This window comes from Salvelinus sp. IW2-2015, linkage group LG6.2 (genome assembly GCF_002910315.2).
Source record: "Salvelinus sp. IW2-2015 linkage group LG6.2, ASM291031v2, whole genome shotgun sequence".
Classification (NCBI taxonomy): Eukaryota; Metazoa; Chordata; class Actinopteri; order Salmoniformes; family Salmonidae; genus Salvelinus; species Salvelinus sp. IW2-2015.
Genome location: NC_036846.1, coordinates 20,444,387 through 20,464,951, shown reverse-complemented (window position 1 = coordinate 20,464,951; position 20,565 = coordinate 20,444,387). Strand labels below are relative to the sequence as shown.

The 20,565-nt window shown below is 45.0% G+C and overlaps 3 protein-coding genes across 6 annotated transcripts in view; 1 reads left to right on the top strand and 2 right to left on the bottom strand.

Moving 5' to 3' along the window:
• LOC111965971 (bromodomain-containing protein 8) overlaps window positions 1–5,803 on the top strand; it is a 38,970-nt gene extending 33,167 nt beyond the window's left edge. For 3 of the 4 annotated variants that reach the window (XM_023990407.2, XM_070444285.1, XM_070444286.1), the window contains 2 exons: window positions 4,717–4,761; window positions 5,245–5,803. In XM_023990407.2, coding sequence (XP_023846175.1) covers window positions 4,717–4,761; window positions 5,245–5,304 — 105 coding nt within the window. In that variant the 3' untranslated portion in view covers window positions 5,305–5,803. The remainder of the gene's footprint in view (window positions 1–4,716; window positions 4,762–5,244) is intronic. The other variant, XM_070444287.1, reaches the window with a different exon arrangement.
• Window positions 5,245–7,837, bottom strand: LOC111965973 (DNA damage-inducible transcript 4-like protein). Its single transcript, XM_023990411.2, has 2 exons — window positions 7,560–7,837; window positions 5,245–6,890 (listed from the first exon to the last, which is right to left on the bottom strand). Exons 1-2 carry the CDS (start codon window positions 7,729–7,731, stop codon window positions 6,442–6,444), a joined length of 621 nt encoding a protein of 206 aa, XP_023846179.1. The 5' UTR covers window positions 7,732–7,837; the 3' UTR covers window positions 5,245–6,441.
• Window positions 7,838–10,251: 2,414 nt separating this feature from the next.
• Window positions 10,252–16,489, bottom strand: LOC111965530 (stimulator of interferon genes protein-like). Its single transcript, XM_023989696.2, has 6 exons — window positions 16,263–16,489; window positions 15,939–16,119; window positions 15,283–15,391; window positions 14,846–15,087; window positions 11,620–11,806; window positions 10,252–11,464 (listed from the first exon to the last, which is right to left on the bottom strand). Exons 1-6 carry the CDS (start codon window positions 16,487–16,489, stop codon window positions 11,181–11,183), a joined length of 1,230 nt encoding a protein of 409 aa, XP_023845464.2. The 3' UTR covers window positions 10,252–11,180.
• Between the last annotated feature and the right edge of the window lie 4,076 nt (window positions 16,490–20,565).

Here is a 20,565-nt window from a genome sequence, read left to right as displayed (position 1 = left end):
AGGAGAGAATTCTCCGTTAGCTAACCGTCTGTCTGTACTGTCTCTCCTCTCCGTTACTAACTGTTTGTCTACTGTGTCTCTCCTCTCCGTTACTACCGTCTGTCTACTGTGTCTCTCCTCTCCGTTACTACCGTCTGTCTACTGTGTCTCTCCTCTCCGTTACTACCGTCTGTCTGTCTACTGTCTCTCCTCCCGTTACTACGTCTGTCTACTGTTCTCTCTCCTCGTTACTACCGTCTGTCTACTGTGTCTCTCCTCTCCGTTACTACCGTCTGTCTACTGTGTTCTCCTCTCCGCGTTACTACCGTGTCTGTCTACTGTGTCTCTCCTCTCCGTTACTACCGGTCTGTCCTAGCTGTTCTCTCCTCTCCGTTACTACCGTCTGTCCTACTGTGTTCTCCTCTTCCGTTACTACCGTCTGTCTACTGTGTCTCTCCTCTCCGTTACTACCGTCTGTCTGTACTGTTCTCCTCTCCGTTACTACCGTCTGTCTACTGTGTCTCTCCCTCTCCGTTACTACCGTCTGTCTACTGTTGTCCCTCCTCTCTCCGTTACTCTACGTCTGTCTGTCCTGGTCTCTCCTCTCCGTTACTACCGTCTGTCTACTGTGTCTCTCCTCTCCGTTACTACCGTCTGTCTACTGTGCTCTCCTCTCCGTTTACTAACGTCTGTCCTAACTGTGTCTCTCCTCTCCGTTACTACCGCGTCTGTCTACTGTGTCTCTCCTCTCCGTTACTACCGTCTGTTCTGTACTTTCTCCTCTCCGTTACTACCCGTTTGTCTACTGTTCTCTCCTCTCCGTTACTACGTCTGTCTACTGTGGCTCTCCTCTCCGTTACTACCGTCTGTCTACTGTGTGCTCTCCTCTCCGTTCTACCTCTGTCTAACTGTGGCTCTCCTCTCCGTTACTCCGTCTGTCTACTGTGCTCTCCTCTCCGTTACTACCGTCTGTCTACTGTGGCTCTCCTCTCCGTTACTACGTCTGTCTACTGTCTCTCCTCTCCGTTTACTACCGTGCTGTTCTACTGTGTCTGCCTGCTCCGTTACTGTACCGTGCTGTCTACTGTGGCTCTCCTCTCCGTTACTACCGTCTGTTACTGTCGTCTACTCTCTCCTCTCCGTTACTACCGTCTGTCTGACTGTGTCTCTCTCTCCGTTACTAACGTCTGTCTACTGTCTCTCCTCTCCGTTTTACTACCCGTCTGTCTACTGTGTCTCTCCTCTCCGTTACTACCGTCTGTCTACTGTGTCTTCTCCGTCTCGCGTTTCTACCGTCTGTCTACTGTGCTCCCTCTCCGTTACTACCGTCTGTCTACTGTGTCTCTCCTCTCCGTTGACTACCGTCTGTCTACTGTGTCTCTCCTCTCCGTTACTACGGTCTGTCTACTGTGTCTCTCCTCTCCGTTACTACCGTCTGTCTACTGCTGCTCCTCTCCTTACTACTCCCGTCTGTCTACTGTCTCTCCTCTTCCGTTACTACCGTCTGTCTACTGTGTCTCTCCTCTCCGTTACTACGTCTGTCTACTGTGTCTCTCCTCTCCGTTACTACCGTCTGTCTACTGTGTCTCTCCTCTCCGTTACTACCGTCTGTCTACTGTGGTCTCTCTCTCCGTTACTACCTCGTCTATGTGCTCTCCTCTCGCGTTACTACGTCTGTCTACTGTGTCTCTCCTCTCGCGTTACTACCGTTCTGTTACTGTGTCTCTCCTCTCCGTTACTACCGTCTGTCTACTGTGTCTCTCTCTCCGTTACTACCGTCTGTCTACTGTGTCTCTCCTCTCCTGTTACTACCCGTCTGTCTACTGTGTCTCTCCTCTCCGTTACTACCGTCTGTCTACTGTGTCTCTCCTCTCCCGTTACTACCGTCTGTCTACTGTGTCTTCCTCTCCGTTACTAACCGTCTGTCTACTGTGTCTCTCCTCTCCGTTACTACCGTCTGTCTACTGTGGTCTCTCCTCTCCGGTTACTACCGTCTGGTCTCCTGTGTCTCTCCTCTCCGTTACTACCGTCTGTCTACTGGTTCCTCCTCTCCGTTACTACCGTCTGTCTACTGTGTCTCTCCTCTCCGTTACTACCGTCTGTCTACTGGTGTCTCTCCTCTTCCGTTACTACCGTCTGTCTACTGTGTCTCTCCTCTCCGTTACTACCGTCTGTCTACTGTGTCTCTCCTCTCCGTTATACCGTTCCGTGTCTACTGTGTCTCTCTCTCCGTTACTACGTCTGTCTACTGTGGTCTCTCCTCTCCGTTACTACCGTCTGTCTACTGTGTCTCTCCTCTCCGTTACTACGTCTGTCTACTGTGTCTCTCCTCTCCGTTACTACCGTCTGTCTACGTGTCTCTCCTCTCCGTTGCTACCCGTTGTCTACTGTGTCTCTCCTCTCGCCGTTACTACCGCTGTCTATGTGTCTCTCTCTCCGTTACTAACCCTGTCTGTCTACTGTCTCTCCTCTCGCGTACTACGGTCTGTCAACTGTGTCTCTCCTCTCCGTTACTACCGTCTGTCTACTGTGTCTCTCCTCTCCGTTTACTACCGTCTGTTCTGTACTGTCTCTCCTCTCCGTTACTACCGTCTGTCTACTGTGGTCTCTCCTCTCCGTTACTACCGTCTGTCTATGTGTCTCTCGCTCTCCGTTCCTACCGTCTGTCTACTGTGTCTCTCCTCCTCTCCGTTACTACGTGTCTGTCTACTGTGTCTCTCCTCTCCGTTACTACCGTCTGTCTGTACTGTCTCTCCTCTCCCGTTACTACCGTTTGTCTACTGTGTCTCTCCTCTCCGTTACTACGGTCTGTCTACTGTGGCCTCCCTCTCCGTTACTACCGTCTGTCTACTGTGTCTCTCCTCTCCGTTACTACCGTCTGTCTACTGTGGCTCTCCTCTCCGTTACTACGCGTCTGTCTACTGTGTCTCTCCTCTCCGTTACTACCGTCTGTCTACTGTGCTCTCCTCTCCGTTACTACCGGTCTGTCTACTGTCTCTCCTCTCCGTTACTACCGTCTGTCTACTGTGTCCTCTCCTCTCCGTTACTACCGTCTGTCTACTGTGGCTCTCCTCTCCGTTACTACCGTCTGTCTACTGTGTCTCTCCTCTCCGTTACTACCGTCTGTCTGTCACTGTCTCTCCTCTCCGTTACTACCGTCTGTCTACTGTCTCTCCTCTCCGTTACTACCGTCTGTCCTACTGTGTCTCTCCTCTCCGTTACTACGTCTGTCTACTGTGTGCTCTCCTCTCCGTTACTACCGTCTGTCTACTGTCTCTCCTCTCCGTTACTACCACCTACGTCTGTCTACTGTGTCTCTCCTCTCCGTTACTACCGTCTGTCTACTGTGTCTCTCCTCTCCGTTACTACGTCTGTTCTACTGTGTCTCTCCTCTCCGTTACTACCGTCTGTCCTGTCTCTCCTCTCCGTTACTACCGTCGTCTACTGTCTCTCCTCTCCGTTACTACCGTTGTCTACTGTGGTCTCTCCTCTCCGTTACTACGTCTGTCATCTGTGGTCTCTCTCTCCGTTACTACACCCGTCTGTCTACTGTGGGTCTCTCCTCTCCGGTTACTACCGTCCTGTCTACTGTGGCTTCCCCTCTCCGTTACTACCGTCTGTCTACTGTGGCTCTCCTTCCGTTACTAGCTGTCTACTGTGGCTCTCCTCTCCGTTACTACCGTATGTCTACGTGTCGTCTCCTCTCCGTTACTCAACCGTCTGTCTACTGTGTCTCTCCTCTCCGTTACTACCGTCTGTCCTACTGGTGTCTCTCCTCTCCCGTTACGTACCGTCTGTCTACTGTGTCTCTGCTCTCTCCGTTACTACCGGTCTGTCTACTGTGTCCTCTCCTCTCCGTTACTAACGTCTGTTGTTGTGTCTCTCTCTCCGTTACTACCGTCTGTCTACTGTGTCTCTCCTCTCCGTTACTACGCGTCTGTTACTGTGTCCTCTCCTCTCCGTTACTTACGTTGTCCTACTGTGGTCTCTCTCCCGTTTACCGTCTGTCCTGTGTCTCTCCTCTCCGTTACTACGTCTGTCTACTGTGTCCTCTCCTCTCCGTTACTACCGTCTGTCTACTGTGTCTCTCCTCTCCGTTACTACCGTCTGTCTCATCTGTGTTCTCCTCTCCGTTACTACCGTCTGTCTACTGTGTCTCTCCTCTCCGTTACTGACCGTCCCTGTCTACTGTGTCTCTGCCTCTCCGGTTACTACCGTCTGTCTACTGTGTCTCTCCTCCCGTTACTACCGTCTGTCTACTGTGGTCTCTCCTCTCCGTTACTACCGGTCTGTCTACTGTGTCTCTCCTCTCGCGTTTACTACCGTCCTGTCTAACTGTGTCTCTCCTCTCACGGTTACTACCCGTCTACGTGTCTACTGGTGTGCTCTCCTCTCCGTTACTACGTCTGTCTCACTGTGCTCTGCCGTCGCCGTTACTACCGTCTGTCTACTGTGTCTCTCCTCTCCGTTACTACCGTCTGTCTACTGTGTCTCTCCTCTCCGTTGCTACCGTCTGTCTACTGTGTCTCTCCTCTCCGTTGCTACCGTCTGTCTACTGTCTCCTCTCTCCATTTTCGACTGGCTCCTGTGTTCTCACTTGACTGTCTGAATGTGTTGTCTTGTTTGTCTGACTGTACTTGTTTGTGTTGTTTCCTCTGGATGCGTGTGTGTACAAGGCGTAAATGTCACTGTGTGTTTGTGTGTTTCTTTTCTCACTAACTGTTTGTCCTCCTACAGGACAGTGTCCCAATGGCCTCTCCCGCTTTCCTTCTCTCTCTTTTTGTAAGTATTCAGGTCAAAGGTCAAATCTCACCAGATTAAGCAGAGTGCACGCTCTGTATCTACGTCACACTACCAAAACACACATCTCACACGCATAAAACACAAGTTTGCTAATCACACTGACTATAGTGAAACATTGAAAAGGCATACACTCACCTCTTATATTAACAAACACATCCCTCACCAAGTTTTTGACCTTGGGTATTTGATTAAGTGGACCCATCCTGGTTGTGGGTGTACGCGCATTTGTTTATCGCCATATGCCTTTTTTTATGTATCCAGTGGTTGTCTTCAACTTCTTTCTTTGCATGTCTCGTCTGGTCCATTGTTTTTCTTTCTTCTGTCGTTTTAATCTTTTGTTTTCTTCATTTCATCTGGCGGGCAGCAGAGATAATCTTGTTTTAAACAAGCCAACCAGGAGCCATCGCTGGGTGTCTAACCTGGTGTCGGACTCACCTCTAACCCAACCTCTCTTCCCTGCAGGACGGGGGCACCAGAGGGCGCCGCTGTGCTATTGAAGCAGACATGAAGATGAAGAAATAACCGGAGTCAAAGGGCAGTAGGTTGCCAATGAGACTTGATGTAGGGATTGGACGATTTAAACCAGAGAATGTTTGATGGAGTTGTTACTGTTCTGTGAAGTTAGTTGTTTGAGTTTAATCAGAGTTTTCGGGTCGCTGTCTGTCGGTATGGCGAGCAGGGCTGCAGTCCTGTGTACAGTTTAATTAACTTAAGTCTATGATTTGCATTTGAAGCCAGTACACTAGATTTACAGTTGCCACAAGTAACCAGCAGACACTGCAGCCCTGGAGTACTGAATCAGTTTTACTACTACAGTACTAGTGACTGACTTGGGGCCCCATTGTGTTTTAGGATGTAGCCAACTGTAAAATATCCTGCAAGGAATTATGAGTCTACTGTATGTTAGTGGGAGTACAAAAAAGTAGTACCTGAGTGTTGAACTTTATGTACAGTTTTATTTTTTTTTCCCATTTGTATGTTTTGTTGTTCAACTGTTTATTAAAAGTAAGAGAATTGAAAACAGTGTCCGTAACTTTGACAGACCTAAGTTGAGACCTTCAGTTCTTAGGGTATAGACTAATCATTGGTGATTCTGACAGCTGTTTTGATTGAAAGAGTATGGAAACCCTGAAAAGAGTACTGTGCAAAAACATTCACATTTCTCAGTTTAACAATACTGCAACAGTCGGACACAGGGTAAGGGGCGACACGAGCTTGCTTCCACATCCAGCATGAGATTTCCATGGTTTTACAAAAGACAATCAAGCAATTGTTTCGAACAGAAATGTGCACAAAATATAAAACCTGTCAGAGTTAGATTGTACCATACTTGGTAACATATTTCACCCCCTGCTATAACCAGTAACATGCATTCTGTGCTCTTTTCTATGTCAACTGAAATTTCAGCAGTACAAAACATATAGGGTATCCAGTCCTTCCTTTTCAAACACTACAAAATGATCTCTTTTCACAATTGAACTGACTGTTCTTCAGTGATATTCCAGTGCAAAACGTTCATTTATGTCAACTCTCCAATACAGTAGTGTACACTAACATATATTTAGTTCACTGAAAAAAGACAGTGGTGCAACAGCTTTTTCTCCTAACTGGAATGTCGAGAATTATAGGCCACATGTTGATTCCTGATAAGAAATTGTCTCAGCAGAACTCATGTATGACAGGGCTCGCGGAGGAATACAACTTCTTCTTGACCAGCCGGTACTGGGGTCGTAGTTTCAACACCTTGTCGGTAACGAATATGTGCTTGAGAGGCGGCCAACAGTCTTTGTCCAGCTTGAACACGACGGACAGCTCGAAAGTAGGAGTGACAGTCGGGTCGGGTGTTATAGTGCCCAGCATTTGCAGCTGTTGGCCCAGTTGTGTCTCCAAATAGACCTGTATGAAGGCCCCGCGGAGCCCGCACGGCTCTCCCGCTGAGGAACGCACCACATCCAGGGCAACGTTGGCGGTCAGTGGGCGGGGAAGCAGCAGTATCCGGCACCGCAGACTCGATTCTTTAGCTTCAGAGAGACAACGCACTATCTGCCTGGTCATGTCCCGCTGGAGTATTCTCTCTTCACAGTCGAGAGCCGTTTCAGAGTCCAGACCTGGAAAAGAGAATGGTGTGTTGATATCAATATTGCTGATGAACCAGGAGTTGAAGTTGTACAGCCTATACTTTAGTATTGCAGACATTTGGCAGGGGCTATATTTAGGCCTTATATCTATATATGCCAAGACTATTTGACCTACTTAGTTATTCAGGCTATTCAAGAACATTGCAACATTACATTTCAAACCATCTTAAAAATGTTATTTTGATGATTATTCCTAAACACGTTGCACTATAGATTTCGAATATTACATACTTAGTAACATTGTAATAGGGAATTTATTTTCATCGTAAAAATAAGGCAATGTATCAGCCACTTGAAACTAGGAGAGAGAGCTCAGGTCAAGTAACTTTTAGAACAGATCATCAGCTGATAGTTTACTGTAGCGGACAGCTCATGACTATCTGGCTGCATCACCTGCATTGTATCACGGCAGGCTACTGTGGCCGCTTGGGAAATACATGTTACGCCAGGCAACAGATACATATACCAAAGTTGCCGAGGATTACAAAGTAAAAATACTTGTTTCCATTATGGTCCTCTACAAAGTTTGTCAAAAGGCCTATAAATTCACCAAAATTACATGGAATTGTTATCAAAAGCCATTATTTAGTACAGTACATCTGATGAAATACATACTTAGATTTCAGAACAGAGACTTACTTGAGTTCATTTCCTTGATGAATTCAGAACTTTCAATGCTGCCTCGACGCACATATTTTTTGTCGCTCGAAGTGATTTGACAGAGAAACTTTCTCATCAGTTCGACAATGTTATCCTCTTCAGACACAATCGGAATTCCGTGTCCGAGGACCAAAGCCGGGGTATASACCATTTTGATTGTCTCTCTATCTCCAATACTCCACTCAGTGATACACGTTTTCTGTCTATTCTCTCCATGTAGAAGTCAGTTGATTGTAGTCATTGGAACTGTCACTGTGTTTAAATAGTACTCCTTGGTTGCGTCAGCTGAGTTTGATCGCGTGTGGGACCGCCTCCTTGGTTACCATAGCAGCGCGACGGCGAGCAACTGCTGAACAGGGTTGAATCAGCCTCACGCAACATGCCTAGACGTTGCATTGGCTGGCTACTCATTACTGATAATATCACCTCTTTTATCCAGTATTCTGTCTTCTGTGCAATGAATGCTATTAGACAGGTATATTGTTAGGTTATCAAGAAAAMAAAAATGAACAATTACTCATATTTAGAACAAATTGTTTTATTTTGTTTTAAACAAAGATTYTTCTGATCTCATAATGTATTTTAAACTGATGACAGAATTATGGATACCTAATTTAGGCCTAAAAAGGAAGCCCCCTAAAAATGATCGTATTGGATATTAGAAATGGTTGTCTTGATTCCCTTTTGATGAATCCTTTCATAAGTATGTCACCTGTAGATTCTGGAATACACTGGAAAACACTCGCTAGCCACTAGCCTTACCTGGGCTGAGTCACAGGTGAATCACATCACATGGCCTGATACTCACTGACCAGGCAGGAAGTGGATTTCCCCTGAACCTTGGATCTTCCCTTCCTGCTCTCCTCTTCCTGTTTCCCTCTCACCCTGGGCCCTTTCAACACTCACACAAGTGTTTCAGACATGGGGAAATGAATGCGTATCTGGAAGAGTCAATGTTTTCTCACCAAACAACTCTTGGGCAAACAACTCCATAGTCCCTCTTGAGTGACGCAGTGGCCTAAGGCACTGCATCTCAGCACAAGAGGTGTCACTACAGTCCCTGGTTCAAATCCAGGCTGTATCACATCTGGCTGTGATTGGAAGTCCATTGGGTGGCGCACAATAGGCCCAGCGTCGTCTGGGTTTGGCCGGGGTAGGCTGTCATTGTAAATAAGAATTTGTTCTTAACTGACTTGCTGGGTTAAATAAAATAAAAAGTGTGTGTTGTGGGTATTGGAAATGAAAAAACAAGTCTCATGCTATATATATAGACTTATGTGTTATTTTTAAACTCACATGTTGGACCTGTTCAGAATATATGGCTAGATCTGTGCCCCAGGAAYGAGTCTGACTGTAAAACAGTTCAGTTATGAGTCACAGAAAGGGACTTTTCCCCTTTGTGACTATACCTGTACACCAGCCTATCATCTTCAGCCCTGCCCAGATCATGTGAGGATCTGGCTACCATTATGACATCAGACCAGTAAAGAGGGAGTTTGCTGTCTTTCTATGGAAGTGAAGGGAAACCACATATGTGTTGGTCTGTGGGGCTTACCACTGTGTCTGGCTAGGCTGATGCAGACAGCCACTCTGCTTGCATTTCCCATGTGTTTGTGTGTGAGTGCGCGTGTCCATGTTTGTGTGTGTTTGCTCACAGATATCAGCTTCCTCATCAGATTGAGAACAGGTATTCACAGGTTCTCAAATGATTTACCTAATTAAGTAAATTAATCAAATGCACCATGTATGTGCCCTATTTCTGTCACAACGTTTTATCCTCCAAGCATATTCAGTGGTTGAGACACTCTGAAACTGCTCATATCTATTCAAAGTCAGTCCAGAACACCCAGACCAGTCCCAGACTCAGTCACCTGCTTCCTAGCTCAGGCATGGTCTATCATCAGGTCAACATTCACAAGGACGCAGGGCCAGACGGATTACCAGGACGTGTACTCCGAGCATGCGCTGACCAACTGGCAAGTGTCTTCAATGACATTTTCAATCTCTCCCTGTCTGAGTCTGTAATACCAACCTGTTTCAAGCAGACCACCATAGTCCCTGTGCCCAAGAACACTAAGGTAACCTGCCTAAATGACTACCGACCCTAGCACTCACGTCTGTAGCCATGAAGTGATTTGAAAGGCTGGTCATGGCTCACATCAACACCATTATCCCAGAAACACTAGACCCACTCCAATTTGCATACCACCCTAACAGATCCACAGATGATGCCATCTCTATTGCACTCCACATTGCCCTAGATACTTTTTATAGTGGAGTTCAAGTTTATAAATTCCTTGGCTGGGCTGATTAGACAGTGGATTGCGCAGTCAGATGGAAAAGAGTAAATAGGCATTTTAACGTCATAGATTTAGCCGGTGGTAACTTGTGTAATAGACACCGGCTGGAATGCGGTTTTAACCAATCAGCATTCGGGATTAGACCCACCCGTTGTATAATATTTTATAACTCTTTGCAACAATGGGACCAGCTATGCTAGTTAGCAATGGTGCTGGTCCCAGATGTGTGACCTTGTTGTCTTAACCTGTATGTTTTCGACCTAGACCCATGCCAGGAAGTAAAAGCAAGAAGTGTACCCTTCAATCTGTGATGTGATTTGTTGAGTCAATTCAACTGGCATTACAAAAAATACATTCCATTGCATGTGCCACATCAGTTAGCATTACTTTAATGAACATTCTACATTACCATGGCAATCCAGCATCAGTTGATAGAACATTCCAAAATACCATGAAAATTATCACATCTCAAAACCAGGCAGCCATTGTGAGTGTACCCATGAGTTTACCAGTCAAATTGCCAGGGTTAGAACGTCCAAGCCCATTCAATTCATTATATTTCTATGGTACTGACTATAGCTAGATAACATGCCTGATAACTTGTGGCTCAGGCTCTGTTCTCCTCTGAATGATCAGCCCAGGCTCAGCTCTCAGCTCACTCCCTAGCTCCGGCCAGGCATGCAAAGATGGGATCTCTCTCGCTCTCTATCTCTGTTTACTTCACACCATGGTTCAAGCATGCACATTCCGTCTGTGCAAACAATGTAAATCCATCATAGCGGTGTACACAGAGTACGGACAGATAAATTACAGAGTTTAGGAGAGTATAGAACAACATGCAGGCAATGTGAGGAATAAGCGGGGTTGTTATTATATGCCTACATRAGTTCTGCATACATGACACACAAAATGATCACAGAAAAACAACACTAAATGTTACAGCCAATATAGGACTGTATTACACAATTAACAATATCCTGTTTAAAAAAAACAGCTACACACCAGTAGCAACCTAAATTCCTTGACATATATTACCTAGCATTCATATTCAGTTAAGCAATTCAGGATATATTGTATTTCTACTGTTTTCAATTTCCTTAACTAATTCTGTTGTATAATAATATACTTTTTTTGCATTGAGAACCCGAACATCCCGTGTTTAACTATAGTAAACGAACAAACATAGTAAACTAACAAAAATATGACCATCTGTCAATGTGCCCTTGAGCAAGGCAGTTAACCCTAATTGCTCCTGTAAATTGCTCTGGATAAGAGCATCTACTAAAATTTAAGTGAGTGTTTATCTCCTTACACCTGTCCCATCATATGGAGAAAGGATGTCTGAGTTCTCAACTGGTTCCCTGAGTGTACGTGGCATGTCATGACTGATCATCAGTGATGGCACACTGCTCATTGGCTCAATTTGGTGCATGTCATCTATGCAGATCGTGGCGGGAGGGATGAGTGGGTGGTCCACCTCAGGCTGAGGGTTGACAGGGAGAACATAGAACTCTTCMTTCTCCTGCTGATCCAGGTTCTTCAGAATGGCCTTGGACAGGAAGTGAGGGTCATCCTCATGCTCATCTACAAGAAGTAGAAATTACATAGGGTTCATAGGTCATAATATTAGGCACATAGGAGGACATTCTATCTTATATTACGAGAGACAGAAAGAGTGACGGACGGACAGACAGACAGACGGACACACGGACAAACGGACGGAAAGACAGACATCTAACCGTTGAGCAGGATGAGTCGGTAGCGGTTCCTGCACTCCAGTGAGCGGTCCAGTATGTCCTGTAGAGTCCTGTAGAACAYCAGCACCTGCTCTCTCCTGTCCCTCTCCCCAAACCCTGCACTACTCTCCTGAGACATCTTATACAGTGTCAGCAGAGGGGTGGCATACTCCACCACACAGTGATGGGCCTACAGACAAACACACACATAACAAACAGACCTCTATCCTCCTGATTCCTGCTTACAAGCAAAAACTAAACCAGGAAGTACCAGTGACTCYCTCAATAAGGAAGTGGTCAAATGACGCAGATGCTAAGCTACAGGACTGTTTTGCTAGCACAGACTGGAATATGTTTCGGAATTCTGCCGATGGCATTGAGGAATACACCACATCAGTCACTGGCTTCATCAATAAGTGCATCGATGACGTCGTCCCCACAGTGACTGTACGTACATACCCCAACCAGAAGCCATGGATTACAGGCAACATCCACACTGAGCTAAAGTGTAGAGCTGCTGCTTTCAAGAAGCGGGATTTTTAACCGGACGCTTATAAGAAATCCTGTTATGCCTTCTGACGAACCATCAAACAGGCAAAGCATCAATACAGGACTAAGTTTGAATCGTACTACACCGGCTCCGACAGTCGTCGGATGTGGCAGGGCTTGCAAACTATTACAGACATCAAAGGGAAGCACAGTCTGTCAGGACCCGGTTACGAACTCGGGTCTCCGGTGTGAGAAACAGTCACTTAGCAAACTGAGCCACTAATAGTCGGCAGAACCCAGAAGATGAGGCAGACACAGCAGTACTTGAGACTGTTTTTTAATAAAGTAAAAAGGAAAGTTCTTCAGGCAAAAATATAAATCCACAACGTCAAAAGTAATTCCAAGAGAAAAAGGTAATCCTCCAAGTCAAAAGGTAAATCCACAAGGTGGTAGGAACAGCAGGAAAAAGCCTCAAAAGATAATCAAAAATAAATAAACGAGAACAAAAACAGAGTACCACAAGAGAGTCCAACTGGAGCAACAAATGTTCACAGCATCGCTAGGGCTGGGTGCTAACATTCAAACACAGAGCAAAGAACTGAGAAAAACTAAGGGTTTAAATACATTCAAGGGAAACGAGGCACAGGTGCAAATAATAACTGGAAACAAGGGAACACAAAAAGGGTCAAAAAAGCACAATGGGGGCATCTAGTGGCCAAAACCGGAACAATCCTGGCCAAATCCTGACACAGTCGTGAGCTGCCCAGTGACACAAGCCTACCAGACGAGCTAAATTACTTCTATGCTCGCTTCGAGGCAAGCAACACTGAAAAATGCGTGAGAGCATCAGCTGTTCCAGACGACTTTGTGATCACGCTCTCCGTAGCCAATGTAAGTAAGACCTTTATACAGGTCAACATTCCCAAGGCCGCAGGGACAGACGGATTACCAGGACGTCTACTCTGAGTATGCGCTGACCAACTGGCAAGTGTCTTCACTGACATTTTCAACCTGTCCCTGACRGAGTCCGTAATAGCAACATGTTCCAAGCAGACCACCATCGTCCCTGTGCCCAAGAACACCAAGGTAACCAGCCTGAATGACTACCGACCCGTAGCARTCACATCTGTAGCCATGAAGTGCTTTGAAAGGCTGGTCATCAACACCATTATCCCAGAAACCTTAGACTCACTCCAATTTGCATACCGCTCCAYCAGATCCACAGATGATGCAATCTCTATTGAACTCCACACTGCCCTTTCCCACCTGGACAAAAGGAACTCCTACGTGAGAATGCTATTCATTGACTACAGCTCAGCGTTCAACACCATAGTTCCCTCAAAGCTCATCACTAAGCTAAGGACCCAGGGACTAAACACCTCCRTCTGCAACTGGATCCTGGACTTCCTGACGGSCCGCCCCCAGGTGGTAACACATCTGCCACGCTGATCCTCAACACAGAGCCTCCTCAGGGGTGCGTGCTCAGTCCCCTCCTGTACTCCCTGTTCACACATGACTGCATGGCCAYGCACGACTCTAACACCATCATTAAGTTTTCCGACGACACAACAGTGGTAGGCCTGATCACAGACAACAATAATACAGCCTATAGGGAGGACGTCAGAGATCTGGCAGTGTGGTGCCAGGATAACAACCTCTCCCACAAACACACCAAGACAGTTGTAAAGAGGGCATGACAACACCTATTCCCCGTCAGAAGACTGAAAAGATTTGGCATGGGTCCTCAGATCCTCAYAAAGTTACACAGCTGCACCATCGAGAGCATCCTGACTGGTTGCATCACCACCTGCTATGGCAACAGCTCGGCCTCCGACCGCAAGGCACTACAGAGGGTAGTGCGTATGGCCCAGTACATCACTGTGACCAAGCTTCCTGCCATCCAGGACCTCTATACCAGGCGGTGWCAGAGGAAGGCCCCAAAAATTGTCAAAGACACCAGCCATCCCAGTCATAGACTGTTCTCTCTGCTATTGCACGGCAAGCGGTACCGGAGCGCCAAGTCTAGTTCCAAAAGGCTTCTTAACAGCTTCTACCCCCAAGCCAWAAGACTCCCGAACAGCTAATCAAATGGCTACCCAGACTTTTTGCATTGTCCCCACCCACCCGCATTTTTACACTGCTGCTACTCTCTGTTTATTATCTATGRATTGTCACTTTACCTCTACCTACATGTACATATTACCTCAATTACCTCGACTAACTGATGCCCACATACATTGACTCTGTACCGGTACCKCCTGTATAAAGCCTCGCRWRTGTTATTTTATTGTTGCTCCTTAATTTTTTTAATTTGTTCAACAAATAAAATCTTGCTTCAGTTCATTTTAGTAAATACTTTCCAGAATATTTTTTTTTTAAATTGAACAAAAATAAAACAAATAAGGGCTTGTAAGTAAGCATTTCACTGTAAGGTCTACACCTGTTGCATTCGGCACATGTGACAAATAACATTTGATTTGACACACACACACACAAACAGGGAATACTGGGATTAGGCAATTCAGTGCAACAACCCAAAAAATCTGCAAATGGGTTTATAGATTGTGCACATTTGGCCACGTGTGCACGTGTTGGGCTTTTCCACATTATTTTTGTATTTTCCAGAGCTTTTTAACCACTCACTGTTGATTCACTATTTGACCACATGGTGGTGCCAGTGTAATGCATTTCACTTTGGGATAGTGTTTGAGAAGGTGACTGTAAGGTAATCCCTACCTACCTGTCTATTCTCGTCCAATAGGCTGTAGACACTGTGCTTGTAGACACGCCCCCTGACCCCTGCTCTGTCGATCTCTGTGTTAGGGAGGTTGTCATAGAAACGGATGTTGGTGTCTTCATCCTCCAGCTTGTGAGCGATGTTGGCGTTGAGAGGGAGGAGGATTAGGAGCTTTCTGGAACCCCTGGTCTCAAACGGACCTGCCGTGTGTGAGGCACGGAATTCTGATATAGAACCCTCCAACCCTACCACAAAAATACAGATAAACGAATACACACAGCTGACATGATACAGTATTTGTTACGTTACAGAAAAAAGCTTAATAAATGCCCCTGTAAAAAMAAGTACAGCCTTCTCTCTGACTGTTCGTTGTGATTAATCAACATCAAATCCAGAGGTTATGATTTTCTTTGTGTTTGAGCTAATGGTAGTCTACTTACGAGGCAACACCAGGTTGAGGTAGCCCAGGTGGAAAGACCAAGCCAGGCCATGAGCCACGTTCATCTTCCTCTCCTCACAAATCTCTGACACTTCCACTTCAGACGGACCCTGGATATGGGAGAGAGAAACAACAACCGGGAAATAACCAGAATTACTCACATGCAGACATGCAGGGAATCTGGTATACAAATATTTACTGGGATTTACTGAAACCACAACCATGATGAGCAATCAAAAACCCCAACTCTGGTGAGCTAACAAGAATCACACTAACACACAGTCAGCATTTTACAGCAGCATGTAAGCTACAGTATCGTTCRGTATAATTGGCTTCAGGAAGCTAAACTATGTTATTAGTGGCTTAAAGGAGAGGGTTTGGAGACCCACACCAGACTGATGATTAAAACCATCCTTGAGACCAGGGTTGGGTTTAATTCCATTTCAATTCCAGTCAATGCAGACAGTAAAACTAATACCAATTCCAAATTGTCCTCATTGTAAAGCATTCAAAATAACTAGAATTGGAACTTCAGGGTACATCCTGAATTTAATGGAATTTAAATGGAATTCACCCCAACCCTGCTGGAGACACACAGGGTCCTGTGTTGGTTCATATTGTGTGTGAGAGTTCCAGATCAGGCTCTTGTTATCTCACCAGTACTCCCAGGGTTTTGAGTAGAGGGTAGAGGCCACAGGCCAAGATCACCATGCTCCACTGGTCTCTCCAGGGCTGTGGCTCGGTCAGGCCCAACAGCAGCACTGCCAACCCCACACCCAGGAGAGTATACACACCCACACAGGCTGTCACCYTCTGACCCAGCCTCCCACCACGGTACCTGGGTAGATAGAGGGGTGAGAGAAGGAGAGAAGGAGAGGTAGAGAGGGAGGCAGGTAATATGTAAATATTGATCTATTTATTTGGCTACCATGTTTTGTGAGTATGAGTATGACTATGAGTATGGAAGTTAAGTTCCCTCACCGGGTAGTTGCATGATGAAGACATTCCTCTAAGAGGAGAAACACTCCATGCAGCGAGGGCCCCACAGTCAGGATGAGTATCGCTGCTGCAACGTGTCTGAAGAAGCTCTCAGGCTCCAAAACCAAGATGGCCGTCATCACCACGGTAGCCAATCCTATCGCACCGGCTTTGTGTAGACTCCCACGAGGCTGAGGGACCAGACTCTCCTCCCCTCCCAACTGTTGCATCTGAGGAACAGACATAACAGCAACATGACTAAGTATGAGAGATATAACATCAAAATAATCAGWAAACACCTGTTCCTTTTGTCATTTTCACAACTTCTTGAAAGGTTGTCAGGCATTTCAACAGCCATAATCATGAACTAAGTGRCTTGCGTTATATGGGCATTGAATTGGTGAAGGCCATGAAGGGGAGGAGATAGGGATAAACTACTTRTCTAAAGAGAGACCTATTGGATAGACCGCTTGTGCACACTTGCCCCGGCAGGCCTTAATGAGGAATGTTATTTTTCTTGTTGTTTGTAGTATGTTATCAATAGGCCAAACACTTTGGTAATGACATCCTAATGTAATTGTATTGTGTGTCTGTGTCACACCCTGATCTGTTTCACCTGTCTTCGTGCTTGTCTCCAGACCGCACCAGGTGTCTCCCATCTCCCCCCATTATCCCTTGTGCATATATACTGTTTGTCTGTTGCCAGTTCGTCTTGTCCCATCAAGTCCTACCAGCGTGTTCCCGTGTTTCCTGTGCTCTAGTTTTTGTTTTCCTAGTCTTTCCAATTCTAACCTTTCTGCCTGTCCTGATCCTGCATGACTCTGGAATTGGGACTTTTTGCCTGCCTTGACTTACCTTTTGCCTGCCCCTTGTACTATAATAAACTCTGAGACTCGTACTATCCGCCTCCTGTGTCTGCATCTGGGTCTTAGCCTGAGCCGTGATACTATGTATTTTTCTMACATTGTCATGTTTCCCCCACAGCTCTCTCTCTGCTGGGATCTCTTGATTGGGCCAATACTGACTGTGAATTTAGAAATATGCCCACCTGTGAGGTCTTCTTGTTGTGACATTGATTGCCATTGCCTTGCACGCTGAAGAAGGGCTCATACTGTATGTCAATTTAAGTTTATTTACCGGAGTGCTGTCCTATTTCTGGTCTTTGGATAATATATCAGGATCCAGCACCCGATTTAAGTTTATAAAGTCAAACACGTTGTTTATCTTTTCCTTGTCCAGTATTGTGCAATGTTGGCATAGCAATCAAAGACACATTCTCACATTACTACACAATGGAAAGCCTGATCTTCTGGTCCTCAAGTCAACTACAGGTGAGCAATTCGTACAATTGGCCAGTGCATGCCTGCATGGGGGAAGACTGGGAATATGACTATCGTTAATAAAATAATATGGCTAATCTACTTAAAGGAATACTTTGAGATTTTTGCAATGAGGCCCTTTATCTACTTGCCAGACTCAGATGAACTCGTGGATACCATTTTTATGTCTCTGTGTCCAGTATGAAGGAAGTTAGAGGTACAGTAGTAGTAGTAGTAGTAGTTAGCCAATGCTAACTAGCGTTAGTGCAATAACACCCATAGAATTCCAGTCGTTGCACTAAGGCTAGTTAGCACTGGCTTGTAAAACTACCTAAATTCCTCTAACTTGCTCGACTCTATACCTGCCATATGAAATCTGCTAAAAATAAAAAAAAAAGCAAATGTTCAATTAATTCACAAGTCCATCTGACTCTGGGGAAGTAGATAAAGGACCTCATTGCCAAAACCCCAAAGTATCTCTTTAAGAGAAACCCTCAGCCTGCTTTGCTTTGCATTGTATCAAGTGGGAAGGAAGAYGACCATCTTTATATTAGAATTAGATTGAAGGAAATAAGAATTATAGTCCAGTAAAACCCATGAACTATTAAATGGTGCCCTGATGTTACCTGTGCACTTCAGAGTAGTGAAAACGACCCACAATACATACATAATCTCAATGACTACATTCTTATACCACATATTACATTTGGAGACTATCACTGATTCAAATCAAATCAAATTGTATTAGTAACATGCGCCGAATAGAACAGGTGTAGACCTCACAGTGAAACGCTCACTTACGAACCCCTAACCAACGATGCAGTTTAAAAACATACGGATAAGAATAAGAAATAAAAGTAAGGTAATTAAAGAGCATTCATTCATATATACACAATAAATACATATCTCAATGAGGGAATTGCTATCCTATATTCAGATCTAGACACTGAATCATTTGAAGGTCCAGTTGAAATGCAGAAAACATGATTTATTTMATATTTTTCATGTAGCTTATCTGTTGAGGCTTACCTTTTTCTGTTTTGAATGATCCCAGTTCCAGAATACAGAACAACAGAGACAATTCCAGATTGAAAGAGATTAAAATAGATGTGTGTTGATAGGAAATCAGATGAATAGAGATTATAAATCAGAGCTAGCACTTCTCCCTCTCATTTTCCACTTGTTTTCTCACTCTCTCCCTGCCTCCCTTTGTGTTATACAAATTTGGGTAATAGTTTCAGTTTCAGTTTACAAGAGGCAATATATCCCACACATAACGATTGCTTCGAGAGATTGAGTACTGTAATAGGTAAACTAGTAGTGGAACAGAGAGGGTTGATGTACTGTAATAGGTAACAGGATGGAACAGAGGGTTGATGTACTGTAATAGGTAACAGTATGGAACAGAGAGGGGTTGATGTACTGTAATAGGTAACAGTAGTGGAACAGGAGGGTTATGTTACTGATATAGGTAACAGTAGTGGAACAGGAGGGTTGATGTACTGTAATAGGTAACAGTAGTGGAACAAGAGGGTTGATGTACTGTATAGGTAACAGTAGTGAACAGAGAGGGTTGATGTACTGTAATAGGTAACAGTAGGAACAGGAGGGTTGATGACTGTAATAGGTAACAGTAGTGGAACAAGAGGGTTGATGTACTGTAATAGGTAACAGTAGTGAACAGGAGGGTTGATGTACTGTAATAGTAACAGTAGTGGAACAGGGAGGGTTGATGTACTGTAATAGGTAACAGTAGTGGAACAGGGAGTGAATGTACTGTAATAGTAACAGTAGTGAACAGGAGGGTGATGTACTGTAATAGGTAACAGTATGGAACAGAGGGTGATGTACTGTAATAGGTAACAGTAGTGGAACAGAGAGGGGTTGATGTACTGTAATAGGTAACAGTAGTGGAACAGAGAGGGTTGATGTACTGTAATAGGTAACAGTAGTGGAACAGGAGGGTTGATGTACTGTAATAGTAACAGTAGTGAACAGGAGGGTTGATGTACTGTAATAGGTAACAGTAGTGGAACAGGAGGGTTGATGTACTGTAATAGGTACAGTAGTGAACAGGAGGGTTGATGTACTTATAGTAACAGTAGTGGAACAGGAGTGTAGTACTGTAATAGGTAACAGTAGTGAACAGAGGGTTGATGTACTGTAATAGGTAACAGTAGTGGAACAGGGAGGGTTGATGTACTGTAATAGGTAACAGTAGTGAACAGGGATGTTGATGTACTGTAATAGGTAACAGTAGTGGAACAGGGATGGTTGAGTACTTGTTAAGTAAACAGTAGTGGAACAGGAGGGGTTGATGTACTGTAATAGGTAACAGTAGTGGAACAGGGGGGTTGATGTACTGTAATAGTAACAAGTAGTGAACAGGAGGGGTTGATGTACGTAATAGTAACAGTAGTGGAACAGGGGGTTGATTACTGTAATAGGTAACAGTAGTGAACAGGGAGGGGTTTGATGTACTGTAATAGGTAACAGTAGTGGAACAGGGAGTTGATGTACTGTAATAGGTAACAGTAGTGGAACAGGAGGGTTGATGTACTGTAATAGGAACAGTAGTGGAACAGGGAGGGTTGATTACTGTAATAGGTAACAGTAGTGAACAGGAGGGGTTGATGTACTGTAATAGGTAACAGTAGTGAACAGGGAGGGGTGATGTACTGTAATAGGAACAGTAGTGGAACAGGGAGGGGTATGTTACTGTAATAGGTAACAGTAGTGGACAGGAGGGTTGATGTACTGTAATAGGTAACATAGTGGAACAGGAGGGTTGATGTACTGTAATAGGTAACAGTAGTGAACAGGAGGGGTTGATGACTGTAATAGGTAACAGTAGTGGAACAGGGAGGGTTGATGTACTGTAATAGGTAACAGTAGTGAACAGGAGGTTGATGTACTGTAATAGGTAACAGTAGTGGAACAGAGGGTTGATGTACGTAATAGGTAACAGTAGTGGAACAGATTGGTTA